Source organism: Rhea americana, unplaced genomic scaffold, assembly GCF_003343005.1.
Source record: "Rhea americana isolate MKP2758 unplaced genomic scaffold, rheAme1 scaffold_98, whole genome shotgun sequence".
Taxonomy (NCBI): Eukaryota; Metazoa; Chordata; class Aves; order Rheiformes; family Rheidae; genus Rhea; species Rhea americana.
In genome coordinates, this window is record NW_028187177.1 from 1,071,215 (window position 1) to 1,089,288 (window position 18,074).

General features: G+C 38.3%; 1 protein-coding gene across 3 annotated transcripts in view; it reads right to left on the bottom strand.

The window, feature by feature from the left end:
• Positions 1–18,074, bottom strand: part of ADGRG4 (adhesion G protein-coupled receptor G4) — a 35,088-nt gene that overhangs the window by 1,421 nt on the left and 15,593 nt on the right. For 2 of the 3 annotated variants that reach the window (XM_085325504.1, XM_085325505.1), the window contains exons 7-21: positions 17,649–17,674; positions 16,280–16,428; positions 15,216–15,348; positions 14,585–14,703; positions 13,283–13,493; positions 10,607–10,772; positions 10,335–10,484; positions 9,352–9,474; positions 7,634–7,679; positions 6,650–6,753; positions 5,150–5,271; positions 4,086–4,354; positions 2,868–2,961; positions 1,433–1,722; positions 796–897 (exon numbers count right to left, since the gene is read on the bottom strand). In XM_085325504.1, coding sequence (XP_085181630.1) covers positions 796–897; positions 1,433–1,722; positions 2,868–2,961; positions 4,086–4,354; positions 5,150–5,271; positions 6,650–6,753; positions 7,634–7,679; positions 9,352–9,474; positions 10,335–10,484; positions 10,607–10,772; positions 13,283–13,493; positions 14,585–14,703; positions 15,216–15,348; positions 16,280–16,428; positions 17,649–17,674 — 2,104 coding nt within the window. The remainder of the gene's footprint in view (positions 1–795; positions 898–1,432; positions 1,723–2,867; positions 2,962–4,085; positions 4,355–5,149; positions 5,272–6,649; positions 6,754–7,633; positions 7,680–9,351; positions 9,475–10,334; positions 10,485–10,606; positions 10,773–13,282; positions 13,494–14,584; positions 14,704–15,215; positions 15,349–16,279; positions 16,429–17,648; positions 17,675–18,074) is intronic. The other variant, XM_085325503.1, reaches the window with a different exon arrangement.

The window sequence follows — 18,074 nt, forward strand, 5'->3', positions numbered from 1 at the left end:
ACTTCTAGTGCAAATGGAAAGTTACATATTTTTTCAGCAGCACACAATGCACAGGATCGCTATGTGTAGTACATGTGTTAATGTAGGATTTTTTAGTCTGGTTTCCAGAAGACTGAGCCAATTGGGCTAGCTTCTCCTTTGTGAGACCCACCTTTTATTTCAACTAATTTGATAGAGGCATAAAGGTCTTGAAGTCATTTAGTTTCTCCACATTTCTGTAAAATATCAACATTCAGTTACAGGAGAGTTGCTCTTGTGAAAGGCTTCAGTTTGAGCTTACCAATTATACCTTTCATTTTCCCTGGCATTGGTCAGTCATCAGAGGGATAGCCCAGAATGAGCTGCAGCACATGTTGCTTCTTAAATTCCCCTTAGCCTTCTCTTCCTCAGGCTGAGCAAAGCCAGCTCCCTCACACAGAAGAAAAAACTAAAATCATGTCAGAGAGCCTGCACAAGTTTCTAAATCTCAGCTTTATATATGTGTATTAAGATTGGAAGGCCACCAAAAGTGTAGCTCATGTGAGGGAACACTGAATTGCATGTACAGAATTAGAGAACAGACTGAAATCTCTTTGAGAAATCTACTTTCTATTTTTTTACTGCACACTGTCATCTCTTCATCATATCAAATAGGCAGTTAATGGAAGAGTATAAAGGCCTAACATTTTTCCAACACATGGTAGAAACAGTAGAAAAATACTGAGGGGAGCCCCGTACCTTTTCATGCAGAAATAGTGACATCAGTAGCAGRCCAGGACTTATGAGTAAAGGTAAACAAAACCCTGTAATGCTTACCAGAATAATTATTCAGACGAAACCTCCCCCAGCAGAAGTGTAATCGGCACTGCTTCACTACATCTTCCTTCATTAGGCAGTGAAACACAAAGATAAATAACCCTAAAGTAAGAAGAGAAAATCACATGTTTTGAGATTAATTCTCCAAACTGTTGCCCCTTTTTAAAACTTCTTGTATGCCACTCAGTCACCAGTAGGAGCACAGAGGTGGTCACTGAGCCAGTATCATGTTGGCCCAGAATTGCACTGAGAGTCATTTGTGCATATGAAAAGGTAATGGAAGGAGCCTTTTCCAAATTTGGTTTAAGAGCAATCGGCAAGTCATTGTAAATTCACAGCAATCATTTTTATGCTCAGATGAAAAGGATTGTCCCAGCTCATGGAAAGAGGCATTTATTGGGACTCACGTTTCAAAGGCACAAATTCATGTCTTTAATGATAATATCTATTACAGGAATGCTAACACCACTATCATCCCACTTCAACGGAGCTTTCCTATTAAAATAGCTAAACAGTATAATGCAAAAGCTATATGAGCTCTCCTTATCCCCAATGCTTAAGTACATGGCATTATAAATGTATTTCTATTCCACAGCCCTAAACTGTTGTATTTATAGTAAAACTATTCAGAAATTACCTTGCAAGGTGTTAAAAATGCTGAAGAGATACAAGAAAAATATCTTCACTGCTCCCCAGGCAAAAAACACGAAGCCCCAAGTTAATCCCAAAAGGAACATCAAGCTGAAAGCACTTTTGAGGTCATATAGGAAGCTCTGTTTCCAGAATCTGGATGTCTTTTGTGTCTTTGATTTCATGGAGTGGATTTGGAGAAGAACAGTGATGAACATGACTGTATTTGTCAAAAACATTAAGAAGAAATAGGCTACAACGGAGATGTAAAACACCATGTTCTCTTGAATCCAACAACTGCAAGAAASGGAAGTTTGCATTTAATAAGGAGCTCTGTGAGCACTGAAACTAATGAAGCCTGGTTTCCAAAATAGCTCTTGTATATGGTTCAATGATACTTAGTAAGGGACATTCCCTTAACGCCCATTACTTTCCTCCAATAAGAACAGAGTCTCTCCACTTAGTTGCCTTTTTCGTGTGTGTTATAGAAATATAATATCTTCAAGACTTCACTATTTCTGCTGAATTCAGATTGAACTGGTCGTTGTTTCACAAATTAATAATACACAAACACATACTGCCTTAGGAAAACCAAGTTAAATATGACCTAATTAAGAGCCTAATTAATAATACAGCACAAAGACACACATTGGTTAGTTTTTCCTCAGACAGCAATTAGTGAGTTTTACTGCCTTTTTGCTAGAGAGGGATAACAATTTTCCCTCTGATGTGTCATAGGTATGTGTTGCCCATCTGATGATACAGACTTCAAATATTCCAGGTAGTCTTTATTGAGAAGGGATCATATTGTGCTAAAAAGCAGGGAGAAAAAGTAAATGGAAGCATTCTGTGCTATAAAGTGCTTTAAGAAAAGGATGAAGGGACTCAGTGTTTTCCCACTGGAAATGAGAGGAGGTTGAGATTATTAAAATGCAKATTTTTAAATGATGAGGGACTTCTAAATGATTAAAGAGACAGAGTGATAGACAGAGTGATGTGAATTGAGGTAAAAAGAAAAAAAAAAGAAGCAAACATGCAAAATACTAGAACAATGATTACTAGAACAATTATTTTGCCTTTAGGTCCTACTGGAAATCTAGAACATGGAGGAGTATATACAAATGTTGCATCATACTGAGTTAATGTTATGTAAAGCAAGAGAGATTTGCCAGAAAGGAAAAGTGGAGTTGGCATACTCAGTGGCAAAGTACATAGGGACATAATACTGGAAGAACYCCTTTYTGTCCTCAAATCCAGTCTCTGAAGTGAGAGTTATTCCATGTGGTAGGCATATGGTCCAAAAAGATCCACTGAAGCACTGAAAGGAGAGGGTTAAGATGGAAGAAAAAAGGATAAAAGCAAGAAAGAAATTATTAAGACTAGTTATTTCTTCTATCTTTAAGATACTATGGTGACCATCAAAAAGCTTAAAATATACTCACAAAGAGCTGAATGGATTATTCTTAGAAAGTGATCCATTGCCATAGAAGTCTTTATTTATAATAAGTACAACAGTAATTACAACAGCTGGTATTCCTAACATGGAAAGGAAGAGATATTTAGATTAAAAAGAAAAAATGGAGAATATGAAATGCTGTCAGATCTCTGATAAATAATTACAGCAGTCACGTACATTTGGGGATCAAACTCTACCCTTAAAGCTTCTTCTGAAATGAGTGTAATTAAATGTGTGGCATAGCAGGATTAATCTCCTTATTTATGTAAATTACAGATGAGTAGGCATAAAAATATCTGTGTTTGCAAAACGTCTGTGAGTGTTCAAACATCTCCAGAAGGGCTCCAATCTGGCAAAATAAACCCAACTGATTATTAGAAAAAAGCAGGGTGGCAAAAGATAAGCAGATTGCAGCATTTTCCATTAGGATCTGATAGAGACAGACATTTTCCAACCAGTGTTTGATTAGTTTCCCCTTCCACTCAGTTCCTGTTTGCCATATATCTTTGAGTTTTGGCTCTCCTGTTTAGAATGACTGCCACCAACAATGCCATTACAGATGGCTGCACCTGAAAACAATTATGTGCAACATTAAATCTAAGGAGAGAGATCATTTGCTGCACGCTATCCAAAAGTCCTTTTTGCTATGTTTCTCCCTAATAAGTCTCAGATGCCTGGTGCTCTGAGGAAAGGTGAATGGGGTCTGCTGCCAGCTAAGTCCCTAGACAAGCTATGAATGAAAGCCTAATTCCCCCCCTGCAGGGAAATTATGCATAGTATGGTAGCTAAGGACATTGAGCATGGAGAGGAAGATCAGAATTCCCTCTGAGCACCAGCAATATATGGGTAAAGGCTGTGGTCACAGCTTCGTGCTCTCATGCTCATCTGCTCATGAAAACTACCATGATAAATTGTTCCTGTGAAGCACAGGACAGGTAGGGAAAATTGTTGCTTAAACCCACTTTTCCTTGGACATAACTCTACAGGGAGCAGCATGCGCTTTCTGCTAATGTCTCCCATGGTAGAAGAAGCTTAAGATGGATCTGCTTGAGGGAAGAATCCATCCTTAAGGTTTGCAGTATGCACTACAAACTCAGTAGTAGCTAGGACACAAACTCAACGCCCTAGCTCAGTTTTGCCAATATGACCCTATTTTAGAGCAGGTGACGAGCACAGAAGTTGAGAAAAAAAACTGCTTACTTACCCCACCCGGCAATGCAGAATTTTAGGATGTACTTTGGGATGTAGACATTGAAAACTTTGACAAAAGCTAGGTACATGTGAACAGACTCCAGGCACATCCATGTGAAAGCTGCAAGCAGGAAGTAGTGAAGGAGTGCAGCCACAGTGATACAGAGACCAGGCTTGTTGAATGAAGACAGCCAGGAATTGACCAGGAACACCAAGTTGACCATCAGCAATGCAGCACAAAGATTTAGTAGAATTTTTGAAGGGTTGTCTCTCCGCAGCTTTCTAGAAAACGTGGAAAGCAAGAAGTGTGTCATTGAATAAGTTGTACTGGGCACATTCTCTAACACAAGACAAGATGAATGCGTACTCAGCACATTTTAAATGGGCTTCCTGCAGTGTAAGCTGTGTCTACATTAGTGTTTTAGATCAAATCACTAGTGTGTTTTTRAAGTAAATCTTCTATTCTGAAAAAGCAGACCTTGCGTATGACCTGGACTGCTGGGTTTTTCACACTCGACGGAGGAGACAGACTTAGCATTGTCTTTTCACTACTCCTTTAAATATTATTTGTTATTGCAATATTATTGTATTATGCAAGCACCTACAGTTACCTAGGACTAGGGCCCCATTGTGTCTGGACCTACTGGTACATATAGTATGGAGCAAAACCTATCTATAAGGTTGAAACACAAGAAAGACCAAGAGCAACAGAACAGGAATATAAGTATCCCTATTCTACTGTTCATATTATCCTACCTACAGGGTATATACAGGGAATATTCCAGACTCCTGACATGGTATCTTACCCATATCGGTAAGTTTACGAAATGACAGAAATTTAGGAACATAGAAATTGCCAAACAGTTCTGATCAGTGCATGTCTTGAAGTGTGAGGATAAGAATCTCTCTTATTTCACCATAGTCACAGGTAAAAATAAAGCCACATTTTTACTTTCACATCTCACTATTCCTTCCTGTGCATCACAGCACCAACTATTACTAAGCATTCTGATAGATACTGCAAATTCATTACTGCTAAAACATTAAAAATAATACAAGAAAGAGTGTCAGACTTACTCAAGGGCTAGATATATCACCAGTGTGATACCCAAAAAAAGGGAAGAAGCACCACATCCTGCATAGCTTATCAGAGTTAACACAAAGTCATTTGTGGTATCTATCTCTGTCCGGGACAAGTCCTGGTTTACAAAATAAAGAATGACAGTTTTTAGCCATAACATAAAGAAAATTGCCTTCTAAATTTTCACATTGGCAAACAAATCAATTTCTGTTCTACTTATGGTGAATTTTGGAGGGTTTCTGTTAATATTTTCATATGCTTCTTACTATATAGTCCTACAGAATATCCAAACTAGTAAAAATACACAATATTTAAAATACTCAGTACTTAGTTGTGAAGTTAGAAAAGCTGCACTCCAGAAACACAAACTCTGAGGATTCCAGTATCTCACCAAATTCAACAGGGAATTTGCTTTGCAGGAGTTTGTTTAAATGGCAGTTGCCAAGCTTGAGGACTGCACAAAATTGTTAAATGTCTTGGAATGTGGGAGGATTCTCCAAGTCAGAAATCCAGGAAGTGTCTCTCTGTAAAAACCATCAGATAGGCTGGGCCATGCTTCTCCACAGTTGTTCCCAAGAATGTTATTGATACAAATTTTTTGTTGCCTGACACAGTTTCTCTCCTGTTTTGTGAGACTTTGAACCTCAAACTAGAAGCCTTCCTCTTTGGTATACAGTAGACTTTGTGCTGTTTCATACTTGTAAATATGATTATTACGGAAATGATGGWATAAAAGAAATGTGGTCTTAAATTCAGACCAAATTCTATTTGCTTGAATTGAAAATTTAGTAAGTTGTTTAAAATCTGTAACGTCTACATTCCTTCSTGTAGAAGTCACATTTTTATCACAAGGCTTTTGTGCCTCTCTTTGAGCAGAGTAATTCTGACCTCTAGGGGAAGCTGGACACACATCTGAAGGCAAAGGGACTGCCTCACCCCCATGTAGATTGTATACGACTGGGATTAGGCAATTTTCAATTATCTACTCCTCAGTTTACTTTGAATTTACTTATCACTTTGCTTTTGTTGCAAGCCATTCCCAAGCAGTTACCTCTGCACTCTCTTTTTTTTGACATAAATTTTTAGAGTCAGGTTTCTGTGTATTAAAATACTTGCTGCTTTTCTTTTAAACTTCCATTTCTGACGGAATATTGATAAAACTTTCAGAGAGGTGTAATATCAATAGTTGGTACTGGCAGGTAATTAGATGTATCACAGTATTTCCAATACAGCAAGTAACATATTAATGTTGATTAAGTTATATTGCAAAGAGCTACAAACTATATCTATAAAATGAATTTGCATTAAAGCCAGTGATATTTAGAGGACTTTATACCTTTAAAATTATTATAATTGCTTTGTTTGTTGTTACTGTTTTTAACAAAATCACAGATATCTAACAGCATGGATATGAATCTCCCATCTCTCCCCCAAACTATCGATGACTTTATCTAGTGCCAAGGGACTTTTTTGGAGATGATTCATGGAGTACTTACCAGTAAGACTCCAAAATGGGTAAGATGGTTACAAAAACAGATTGTGTAATTCATATCTGTATATTTCATTTCACACCCTGACGTATTCCAACCACCCAGTCCATCTGTGTAATATAGAAAAAGGGATTTTTAAGCAGAGTTAGTCATGCTCAGTCATTTATAGATCTGCGGCATGCAAAAACTGTGAGTACAAGCCCAAGTTAGTACAGATTGCAGGGTCATTTAGCAGCATACAAGTAAGATTTCATATAGAAACACATCTTTCTTAGTTGCCTGAGAACCTCAAAACTTGGATGAAAGCCTTTAGGGGAACGAAGAAATATATAAAATAGTTTACATGCCTGCACACAGAAAGCAAGAAGGTAAGCAGATGTGTGCTTGACTAGATTACACTGCAGGATGTGGTAACTGCACAGAGGACAAGTGTTTACAGGGTGTAGGATATGTGGAGTCCAATATTGAAGAATCCAGGTCTTCCCTAATGAGATTAAATTTATGACTCTATTTACATGGCCTGAATGGCATATTCAGAAGCTAAACTGTTTTTTTTTTTAATAAATTTCTAACATTGATAATTGCAGAGAAAATCTTTGCCACATGAGCTGAGTTAACCTAATACACAGTTGTTTTCATGTATCTCTTCACTATCTGGGCCCTGCTCAAGGCTTGATGACAGCAGAAGTCCTCACTGGCTTCTCTGAAATAACTGTGAGGAGTCAGTCATCTGATGTTTCATTGCATTTCTACTTTTTTCTTAGACTGACTCTTCTATATTCAAGTTGATGCACCATCATACATAACGGCAGACAAGCATCTCCTTCTAATAATACTGATAACTGTATATCAATATCAGCAGAAATCAGCAAGCTAGAACAGCCCAGTCTGACCAGGAGAGACCCAAAGTTTTAAATTGTATGTCAAGGAGCCAAAGGCTCTGCAAAGCTGATGACAGGGCAAGTATGGCAGCTCTGTAATAACACTTACTGTTCTTCAGAAAGTCCCAAAAGACGCAGTGCACTGCTCTATTATCCTGAAAGCAGAGAAAAAGGAGACTGTGACATTTATTCAGTATGGCTGTACACTGTCTGCACTTCAGGTCTAATCAGGATTTATAACTAAGGCAGTTGGATTTAACTTCCTCTGCACTGCTTGACAAGAAAGCCCACCAAGGAACGAGGGGAGTCTGGCCTGCAACTGTTTSGTGGTGCTGCAGACTCTGTAGATTACTGGAGATGGAGCAGTGTAAAGGCAGTTGGACACCTGGTCTTTGAGAACCTACTGGAATACCAGCAATCTCATCCATGGCTCTGAAAATGTGCAGAGGGTCCCAATTTTTGTCTACCCCTTCTCAAGAGATATCCTGGGAGGCAGTGATTTTCCYATTTTTACCAGTATTTCTATACCTTATTATCTGTTAATGCAGAAAGCCTGACAAGTTGTCCAGCCTAGATTGATTCCTGTATCTGATCTCATTGGCTTCATGTGGTATCTGAGGTGTCACATAATTATTGTGTATTTCAAAAATTATCACTAGGACTTAGAGTAACAACCTGAGATTTTACACAATTAAAAAAAAAATCTCAGCATAATCTTTTTATCAGAATTTCAGTATTCTGCTAACTACCATTCTGAAACCAAGTAGGGAAGAAATTTAGGAGAAGATAAAGCTTGCCTGTATGTTTCAAACAACAGTATAGATTTAGTGGGCATTCATTGCAATGTTTGCTATTGGGAACATTCTAGTTTATTACTCATATTGCTACAGCAAACTTTCCCAAGGTGCAGATTCATTTTCTTTTATTATTTAATGAAGTCTGAGAAGGCAGAGATTACAGGAAATGACCATAACAGATACACTGTTAAGACTTGTGATCTGTAGACTGGTGAATATAATTAGGCAGCAAGCCAAAGATGCAGGTTAGGAAGATATCTCATTAAATATTTAATTAGGATGTTTTAAAAGGTTGAGGAATAAATCTAAGAGGTGCCAGATGGTCTGGCAGAGTAAGAATGACGGAAGAGAGAGGACTAGAAAAATTTCAGGGCATGTATCATTTGCTAGAATGGAGTGGAAAGAGCATATTGCTATAAAAGCAGAATTTTCAAGCTCTCATTAACTTGCAATCTAATCAAATTCACTTTATTAAATAATTTTATTCTGCTCTAGGTTTGCAATGTATTTGTGTGGAGACTGCATCATAAACATTTGCAACACAGAAATGTTAAGGCAGAATGCAGGCAGTAAATTGGGCCCATGCCCATTTAAAAATATTTTGAGATAGATTTTAGTCCTGAAACACTGTTTTGAAACAAAACAAATATAATTTTGAAAACATTTATGCCATGTTTTGTATTTTTCTGAAATTTACTCCTGTTAGAGCAATTGTAAATCATTTCAGTCAACTGCCATTTTCAGCAAATAAACTATTCCTAGAAAAGCTGCTCAGATCAAACAAGAGAACAATGAAAATGTCCCTTGCTTCTAAGCATGGCTTTTGAGTGGAGACACAAACTTTACCAACTTGCAGGAATTAAACAGACCACAAAGATCTGTGTGGGCTGTCAATCTTTTGGTTCGTATATGTCGGAGAGATGAGTCAGCAAAATGTCTTAAGCCTATCTGTCCTTTTGCCAGTTTATTTTAAGGTTAAGTGAAATAAGTTCTGTTTCAACAAGTCCCTGATTAAATGAACATAACCTACCGTATTTTGGTCTATGTGCTGAAGAATAATATTCACAGGCTCATTGAGGTTCTGAATGGATGCATTTTCAATACTGGCACTCACAACATAAGTATTCAAACTCTTCGTCTTTAAACTGTCATCCTGTAATGGAAAAATACACACATGCAAAAGATTCCAAGACATTTAAATTACCAACAATCCAGCTCTTTGCTGTCTCATTTTTAAAACTGTATTTCTTGGAAATGGAGATCAGCTGAATACCATGGGATGGCTGGTGTAATTTAACTATTTGCTACTTCATTAGAAAGTGTAGTTAGTAGCAAATTCAGAGACAGTCTTCACATTAGCTAAAGCGGAACTCACTTGCAGGTACATCAGTTGGATTGTGAAAGCTGTATAACCATTCCCGTACATCAAACATGCAGTTGTGTACCACTTAGCTCATAAGACGGTACATGCAATTGTGAACACATCTTCTGTCTGAAAAATCACTGCTCAACATACTGTATGTTCATCATATCCTGTAGAAGAATTTCTCCCTTTTTATATCACATTAACCTGCACCAGAGTAAGAGCCCTAGCAAATCCTGGAATAGACCTAAATGCTGCATATTAGTGTTGCTATTATTTTAATGGAGCAGTTAGTTTCGCAATTTGTTTCATGATATTTGGCATGTGCTATGCATGTTCCTGAAGCACGAGCTTATTAACAGAGGAAGATTAGGGTGTGCTATTTTCCTACAGAATAAAAGTAGTGGAATAACACCAGCTAYGAAAAATGAAAACAAGTCTTAGGTCTATAGACACCTCTCAGAGCATCACTACTACAGAGAAGGTTTTGCTGCTTGAGTACATTTTCCCTGCAGATTTCTTAGTGCTCCATCAGTCTGATGTTAAATGTGCCCAGAATAGATTATGCTACTGGGATCTTTCTTCTATATACCTCAAGAAAAACAGCTGAACCAATTACTATGTTAGCATTTGTTAAGAATCATAGTTACCTCAAAGAATGAAGTTGTGCCAAAAAAATTAAACTGGATCTTTGAATGCTTTTCTGGGTCAGAGTGCTCGATCCCTAAAAATTTCTTCATTGATTTTGGCAAAAACACAGAGGCCAAGGCCGTTTGGAAAGGGTTTTCTTGAATACTGATCTGCAGGAAAGAGATGACAGGCTCAGAATTGTCTTCCTTGGGTTAAATACACAACAGAACACAACTGCAGCAGGCATTGCCTGTTTTGGTCAGTGATACCTGAGGTAGTACTTTGCTCTCACCTTGGGATTCAGGCCCCTCTCATATGAGGTAACAGCAAAGGCCAATCCTTCAAATACACTGGGATCTGGACGCATCACCACCAAAGCCAGGGAAGTGGTTACGACTGATGCATTTCTTTCTGTGTAAGTTATCTTATAGCCTATCTTCTCTGTTGTCTTCAGGATACTTTACCAAGAGTAAAAGCAAGAAAAAGATAAATCTCTTGAAATGTTCTCGTAGCTTCATAATGTACAATCAGGAGAAAATCAGCTAAAATTTTCTGCTCTAATTTATGATCACAAAGAATATTCACTAGAGCAGAAGGGGCTAAATAGCTTTCTGTTTGACATAGGGTTAGATGATCACAAGTGATTGAGTTAACACATCTCAGTAAGTTAAAACTCTGTCAGGTGGAAGATACTCTCCCTCTGGTGGAGAGCCAGTTCTGGTCCATTGCAAGTCAAAGTAAAACAGGTTAGACTGAATCATCTTTGGAACATTTCAGGGGCAACACCAGGTAGTTCTGCAAAGACTTGAGTCAAAATTCACATACAAACACCACAATCCATCTGAAAGGAAGTAACTTGTAGAACATGTTAATTTGATTATTTGCAATCATCTAATTGTACCCTCTGATAAAACAGAGTCATAAAATAATTTAGACTGGAATGGACCTCCTCTGGAAAGTTATAGTCCAGCTCTTCCACCCCCCACACTCCTCCTGGGAGGGCATACTTTAAAGATAGGTCTGGTTGCTCAAGTCCTTGTCCCATCAAGCTCTGAATATCTCCAAGGACAGAGCTTTCACAGCCTTTCTGGGCACTTCTCTCAGTGTTTTTTTCTTAAGTAGAGAGTAGAGGCTGGAATCCAAAGGAAGTAGCAAATTAGGGTTGTTCAATCCTTATGGGTATTAAGAGTCAGATACAGATTCACTTCTTGTTTTGCAGCCCTCAGGGCTATTCAGCGCTATGCAAGAAGGGAAAATACTCTGTGGAAAATATGTAAGAGACAGCTGGTCCTGGCAGTCTAAAGAAAAATCTTCCTGTCCTTCTTCGGTCTAATGTTAACTCATGGTGGTAGCTTCCTGCATTGTCAATCCCAGATGGACAGGGACTCCCCTAGGATCTTTTCAGTCATAACTGCCCTAGAGCTGCAAAGTCCTAAGTTCAACGTCTCCAAATCATCTAGGAATCTAAAATTTCTACTGAGGCCTGAGAGAAGCAGAGTCTTATCTGTTGTCAGGGTATCATGCTAACACGTGTCAGGTATCATCACAGTACTTGCTCATGCTTTTTTTTTAAAAAAAAAAAAAAAAAAAAAAGTCTGGTTTTTGGAAAAAATAAAATATCCACAATTCTCCTGTTCATAAAAATTTCAAAGTAATTTTTATTACAATTTGTAGGTAGCAATTGTATCTCCATTAATGATCAGGGATCCAGAGTCTGTATTGGCAATGGAGTATCATCTTCATCCCAAGTGGATATTTCACTTAAAAAGAAAAATCAATCTATAACCTATTTAAGAAGGCAGAGGTGTTGAGTGCTGGCAGCCATCACAACCTCCACTCCACACACTGCAGTGCAGTAGACTTTGAAGAGAGAGAGAATATAGCCAAAAAAATCACAATGCTACTCAATGCTTTTTCTCTGGCAGATTTTATGAGCTATTTTTGGCTTCTCTTTCTTGCAGGCTCCCGGGTTTGAAAACGTAACACATACTTGTCCAATACAAATAGCTGGCCTGTTGTGTATTCAATCCTCCACCTAGAACTGAGTGGAAAGTTATTTTTTCTTGCTTTTAATATTTTTTATTAAAAATTGTTTTATGTTAACTAAAACTGAGTGAACTGCAGATAGGCACAGTTTTTAAAACTAAGAGAGCAGAAGATACTGAGATGTCTTAAAATGATGAACACAGCATCACTAATCCTGTGGCAAAGTGTTGGGTTAGTCAGGGCCAAAGAGGATAATCTTCCCTGGCTGGAGTTTAAAGCTGTGCAGTGAGAAGCGGGTAAGCTGCCTTGCCCAAATTAGAAATGGGTAAATCTGTTTACATGCATTTGCCTTTGTAAAGGTTGACACTAGTTTCCAGAGCAGTGCTCTGCTCATCAACAGAGGCTAGACTTCTCAAAAAGTAGGTAGCAGAAGTTGAGTCACCTCTAAGATCTCAAATGAGATATTTTTTAAAGGTACCTAGCAACCTGAATTTTAGTATATATGAGAAACCCATAATGGCCTTACTATCCTAAATGCAGACTTTGGAGTCTGACATTGTACTTTTGAGTCTAACATACGGAGTTTATCTATTTTTGAAACATCTTTACCAGCACAGGTACAGCACTCCAGTCAGGTGTGCTGGTAGAGCAGATGCGTGTCTCCAGGCTGACCTGCCAACAGACCTCATTGCTGAGCTGGAAAGATCACCTCTAACACGAGATGGTAGCTAGCGCAGTCTCCCTGATCTGCCTCCAGGCTGAGATCGCCATAGAGAACAACCTTTATGACGGCAACTTCTATAAAAATTGATTCTGGTGAAAGCACCTTTGTCAACACAGTAACCAATTTCTATTGCTAAGAACATAAACATGTTTAAGATACAGGTAGGGAAATTAACTTTTGCCATGCCTATGTAACAGCCAAAAAGTATGAATTACTCTATGGTGCCATTTTAGATTAGGAAGCCACTTCTGCACTTACCTATTGGTCATTTTTCTAATGCTCTGACTGTTTATTTCTTGCAGCAAMACATAGTTGAGTGCATTTAATACAGCTTTTGCAAGTGTCATACTTATATCAACAATCCTTGCTATATCAGAAGTTTTGTTTACAATGATTTCTATTTCTTCTATATCCAGTTTTGCAGCTGGCAAAAGATCTAAAATATGCTGTACAACATCTTCTGCATTCTCTGAAAAAAAAAATACGGCTGATTTATGTGGCATAGCTACATGTCTAGCTATATAGATACCCATCTCATTAGAGCAATGACCCGGAGTTAGCTTCTCTTCTCTTTCCATATGGTCAAAATGCTTTTGATCTATTATGAAATTATTACCTTAAAAAAAAAAAAATCAGTAAGCCCTCAAGTCAATGAAAACTGCAAGAACTTCAACCCAAAATTTGGTTATCTCTGTTTGTATTTTAAAGGCAGAAAACAATGTAGTTTTCATAAAACTATTAACACTTGCCTTTCTATTATAAAGATTATCTGTGCATCCTTACTCAATTTTAACCTTGATCATTCTCATAAGCACTTCTATGAATACCTCACAGTTCAAAATTACACAGCCCCCTTTCTCCCTAAATGCTGCTTAACTGGTGTATCAGCGATAGCAAATTATGAATGTTACGGTTTGAAAAATTGGTATTTGCCATTTATCATCTCATGATCTTTCTATAAATTTTTCATACAAGCGGAGTTTTACACCCTGCGAGTCAAAGACACTGTATATAAGTGCAAATATATTCTAATGATCTATAATTAATTCCRTCGCTGAGCAGGTAAATAGAGCAATGTGTTTTTTATTTACCATTCAAACAACTTGCACTATTTAGCATAGTTTTAAAAAAAACATATAGTCCAGTAATAACCATCATCTTATAGATTACTTGAATCAGCGCATGAATTTTTAAATTATGTATACTAATTTGTGCTTCTTTGTGCAAGACCTACAGACCAAGAATTATTTTGATGCGGTAACAGACAAACCACAGAGTATAGGCAGGCAAAAATTGTCACATTATTCATCAGTTGCTTAGTTCTAAATCTAAGTGCAGGGTTTGAAACACTAAGTCTTCAAAATGATAGTTAAAGAATTCTGAAGCAATTGTAAAATTCACTTTATATTAAAACCATTTAAGATAATGAAGTGAGTAAGATGCACATAACACAACCTTATCACTTCAGTTCTTCATRTGTCAAAAATGTACATTATTTGAGCATAAATAATTTTACTTTGATTCACATTCAGTGTATTACTGAAGTTTCTAGTACCTTACCATCTGTTATGATGACACCCTGAAGATCTAAAATATTATTTGGAAGTTCTTCCAGTAATTTACATTCAGTCAGGTTTGGTTTTTTCCAAAAAGCTTGTTCAAGCGCTACATCAATTGCACTGAAAAATGAAAGCAGTGTGTGCATTTTTACATTAAAAAAAATCTATTAATTGTTGTTCCCTGTATTTCCCATTTAAGTAGCTAAAAATGTAATTACTTTAGCCCAATTTTGAAAACTGACGTGCAAGTCAGATCTGACGTAGCACTCATTTAGCAAAGTGGGAGCAGAGCACAAATATCAGAGCAAGTGGAGATAAATCTAAAAGCAGTCACATTCTGCCACTGCAGGACAGAAMACCACAGACGGATGGCACAACATGCTACAGTGTATTTGCTTCCCCTCTCTTCCTGAGCAGAAAGTCAGCTTCCTAGTAACGTGGCTTGCACTTGTTCCAGGTGATGGAACTGATGCAGCCCACGGTGGTTTGGCCCTGTGTATTTCCCATCTTTCTTGGCATGGTACTGTTGTGTGTCAGCGCAGATTTTGCCATTTGGACTTCCATCACACAAAAACTTGCGCTCCCTACTGCTTCCCATGCAGGGACCCAAAGGAGATGATCTCTTAACTCACCAACTCCTTAGAGCAGACCGCAGAGGATTTTTGCTGCAGTTGACCTCAGCTTTGGTAGCTGGATTTGTCAGTGGCCAGGAATAATTCCCCTTGTATGCCGTCTGTGAAAAGCTTTCTGGGCAATCCATCAGAACTGAGAACAAGATACACAAAAGCTTTTTAAAGATTTAATAGGCAAAAATGAGGCTTTACTGACATCCAGGGACCAGCTATTTTCCAAATATCTCTTCCAGCTGAGACTGAGCTGTAATCTGTACCTCTTTTGCAGGTTGGATAGGAATATCCCACAAGTTTACTGTCTGGAAGAAAGTACTTTGCCTAAATATTTTGCCTCCCATCTAAGACCTGTTTCCCTTTTGTTTGACGAGGTCAGCTTTCAGGAAAAGTGGTGTTTTCCCAGCAACACAGACTGTATTTAATGACTGTAGATCTGTCTGGCTTCTCTAATCTATCTGAACATGCTCTCAGACTGCCCTTCATTATCCAGTCAATGTCTTTTCCCCCAGGCTTGTCATTTTGTTCTCTGTAGCTGATCTTCTGTAAGTCTTTGGCATCAARTGTGCTTTTGAATTTCAGGTACAGTCTGTCCTCTCTTATCTCTGGCTTACTTCTGTATTTTATGGAGTGATAAGGATTGTATCCAAACCAACAAGGGGATCATTTGCAATCTGAGGCTTGATCCAGTTAAARGAATGCCTGAAACAGGTTTGTTTGGAGAGGTTAGCTCAGGTCTCTCTCAATAGGAAGGATATGGGGCACTGGCAATGAGCGGGGAGCTCATGGCTTGCAGCTGTATCAGACCTTCCCAGTATTGCAAAGGTGCTCCGACCTGCCTCTGTACTGGATTCAAGTTCAAGCCTACYGCCATTTGTCTAGAACTCAGGTTTTTAACCTTGATGTTGYTGCATGACATTCTATAGCTTGTGCACCAGATGAGGTCAGCCTAGATACTTGTAGGGATGTTTTCTAGCCCTAATCTCTCCACAAAGTTTGAATTTGGTAAAATACTTGCAGCAAGAGTTACAAGACATGTAATTTCCAATGAGGTTTTCATCAAGTATTACCTATTGGCTTGACTGACATATTTTCAGGTTTTACATATAATGATAATGGTCCTTCTTCGTAAGTGCCATTCAACAGTTGTTTTATCTTGAGACTCTGCTGTTCTTGTGTTTCAAGTGATGTGGCCTTTATAATGGCCTTACAGACATAGCTACAAGTATAATACACAGAAACAAGACCACAGTATTAATAATGCTTCAAGTGACTACAAAATTAAGGCATAATTTAAGTGTATATTTTTCAACCATAAGCGTGATGCTATGGCAAGTGTCAGTTCTTACATGCACTAGTACCTTACCACTAGAAGGCTCAATGAAGTACAATTTATTGTGAATACAGGTACAAGAGTCTATTTACAATTTCATGGTAAATGCTTCAGAAGGTTTCCTAATGACGTTGTTTTGGCAAAGGAATACTTTTGTCACAAGTAAGCCTCTTTTCCACCACGTTTTAAATTTTGGAGTGAGGTATTCACAAAATGATGAGGTATTTAGAGTACTGCTGTGTCCAAAGAGAGGGGGCAGACTCCAAGGATCTCTGGAAAACAGAGATTTAACTAACTGCCTTTCAGTGTCCCCACTGGCTTCCAGATTTTTCTCCTTAAAAGAGCTAATCTCCTGGATAGCTGTGTTTATTGATTTAGGGTGGTTTGGAAAGGCTGTATCTCTCTGAGTGGCTTCAGACATGGCAGACAGAACAAGCCAGAAACCCCCTCTCAGTTGTGGGTGGATCACCTTAATGGACCTCTAATTTAACTGAAGGCTTAGGAGACTTTCTTAGGATTGGGATGTTTCAAGTAGTTCCAGCTCTCTCATGTTTTTACATAGTTGTTCCCCATTCAGTCTGGCTTTAGTGTAAAGAATTAACATCCCTTTGAAGGTGATGGGAACCCAGTTCCCCTTCCTTTTCTGGCTAAGGGGATTGCACGGTCAGAAGTCTACCAGGATTTTCTTCAGAAGAGGTGCAGGATTTGGCCCATCAGACTGCTTGGTCACTGTCTGGCAACACACTCTCCCACTCCCTGTTCCCCTCAGTGAAGGACATTTCTCATGACCAGCTCTTATGGGGCAGCACAAAGCCTCATGGCTTGTCGTGGAAGCACTTTGAGGCTCCCGAGAATGGGGTACAAATAGGAAACCTCAGATACTCAAATAAGTTTCCGTGAGTGAAGCATTTCTGTGGATCCAATTCCACRTGTACTTTTCTATTTTGGACAACTAAATACCCCCAAATATACCCCGAAACAGAAACAACCAAGSAGGGGTATAATCCCTCCTCAGCTGATTTATGAGCAGGCTGCTGGCAGGAAGCAGRATTTTCTGATGAAATCAATATGAACTATGAAAACCAGTTCATAACCATGGGTCTTACCTTTGTGACTGCTGCTTTTTCTTCATCTTCAGTTCACATAACAGGACACAAAAAGTTAGAAGCTGCTTAGAATGAAATGTCTCAAAGGTAATTGAATTTTAAGGAAAGCAACAGCAAAAGCTTAGTATGCTCATTAAAATACAGATTATTGCTTTAAATGGTATTAGGACTTGACTACCTTAAATAGCCTTTGTTTTGCAGTACTTCAGAGGTAAATTAGGTCAAGATARAAGAGCACATTGATGCTGGATCATGCAAACAGCAGAGCAGATCTAATGTTGCTCAGTGAGTATGTTCACCAGCATGCTATTCCAAAGTGGATTTCTTGCAAATAGTGCCTGGCACATCCGACATTCCTCTGTCTTACACAGAACATTTCAGTATCTATTGAGACACAGTGATTCTCCAGCCCAGCTACTTACATGG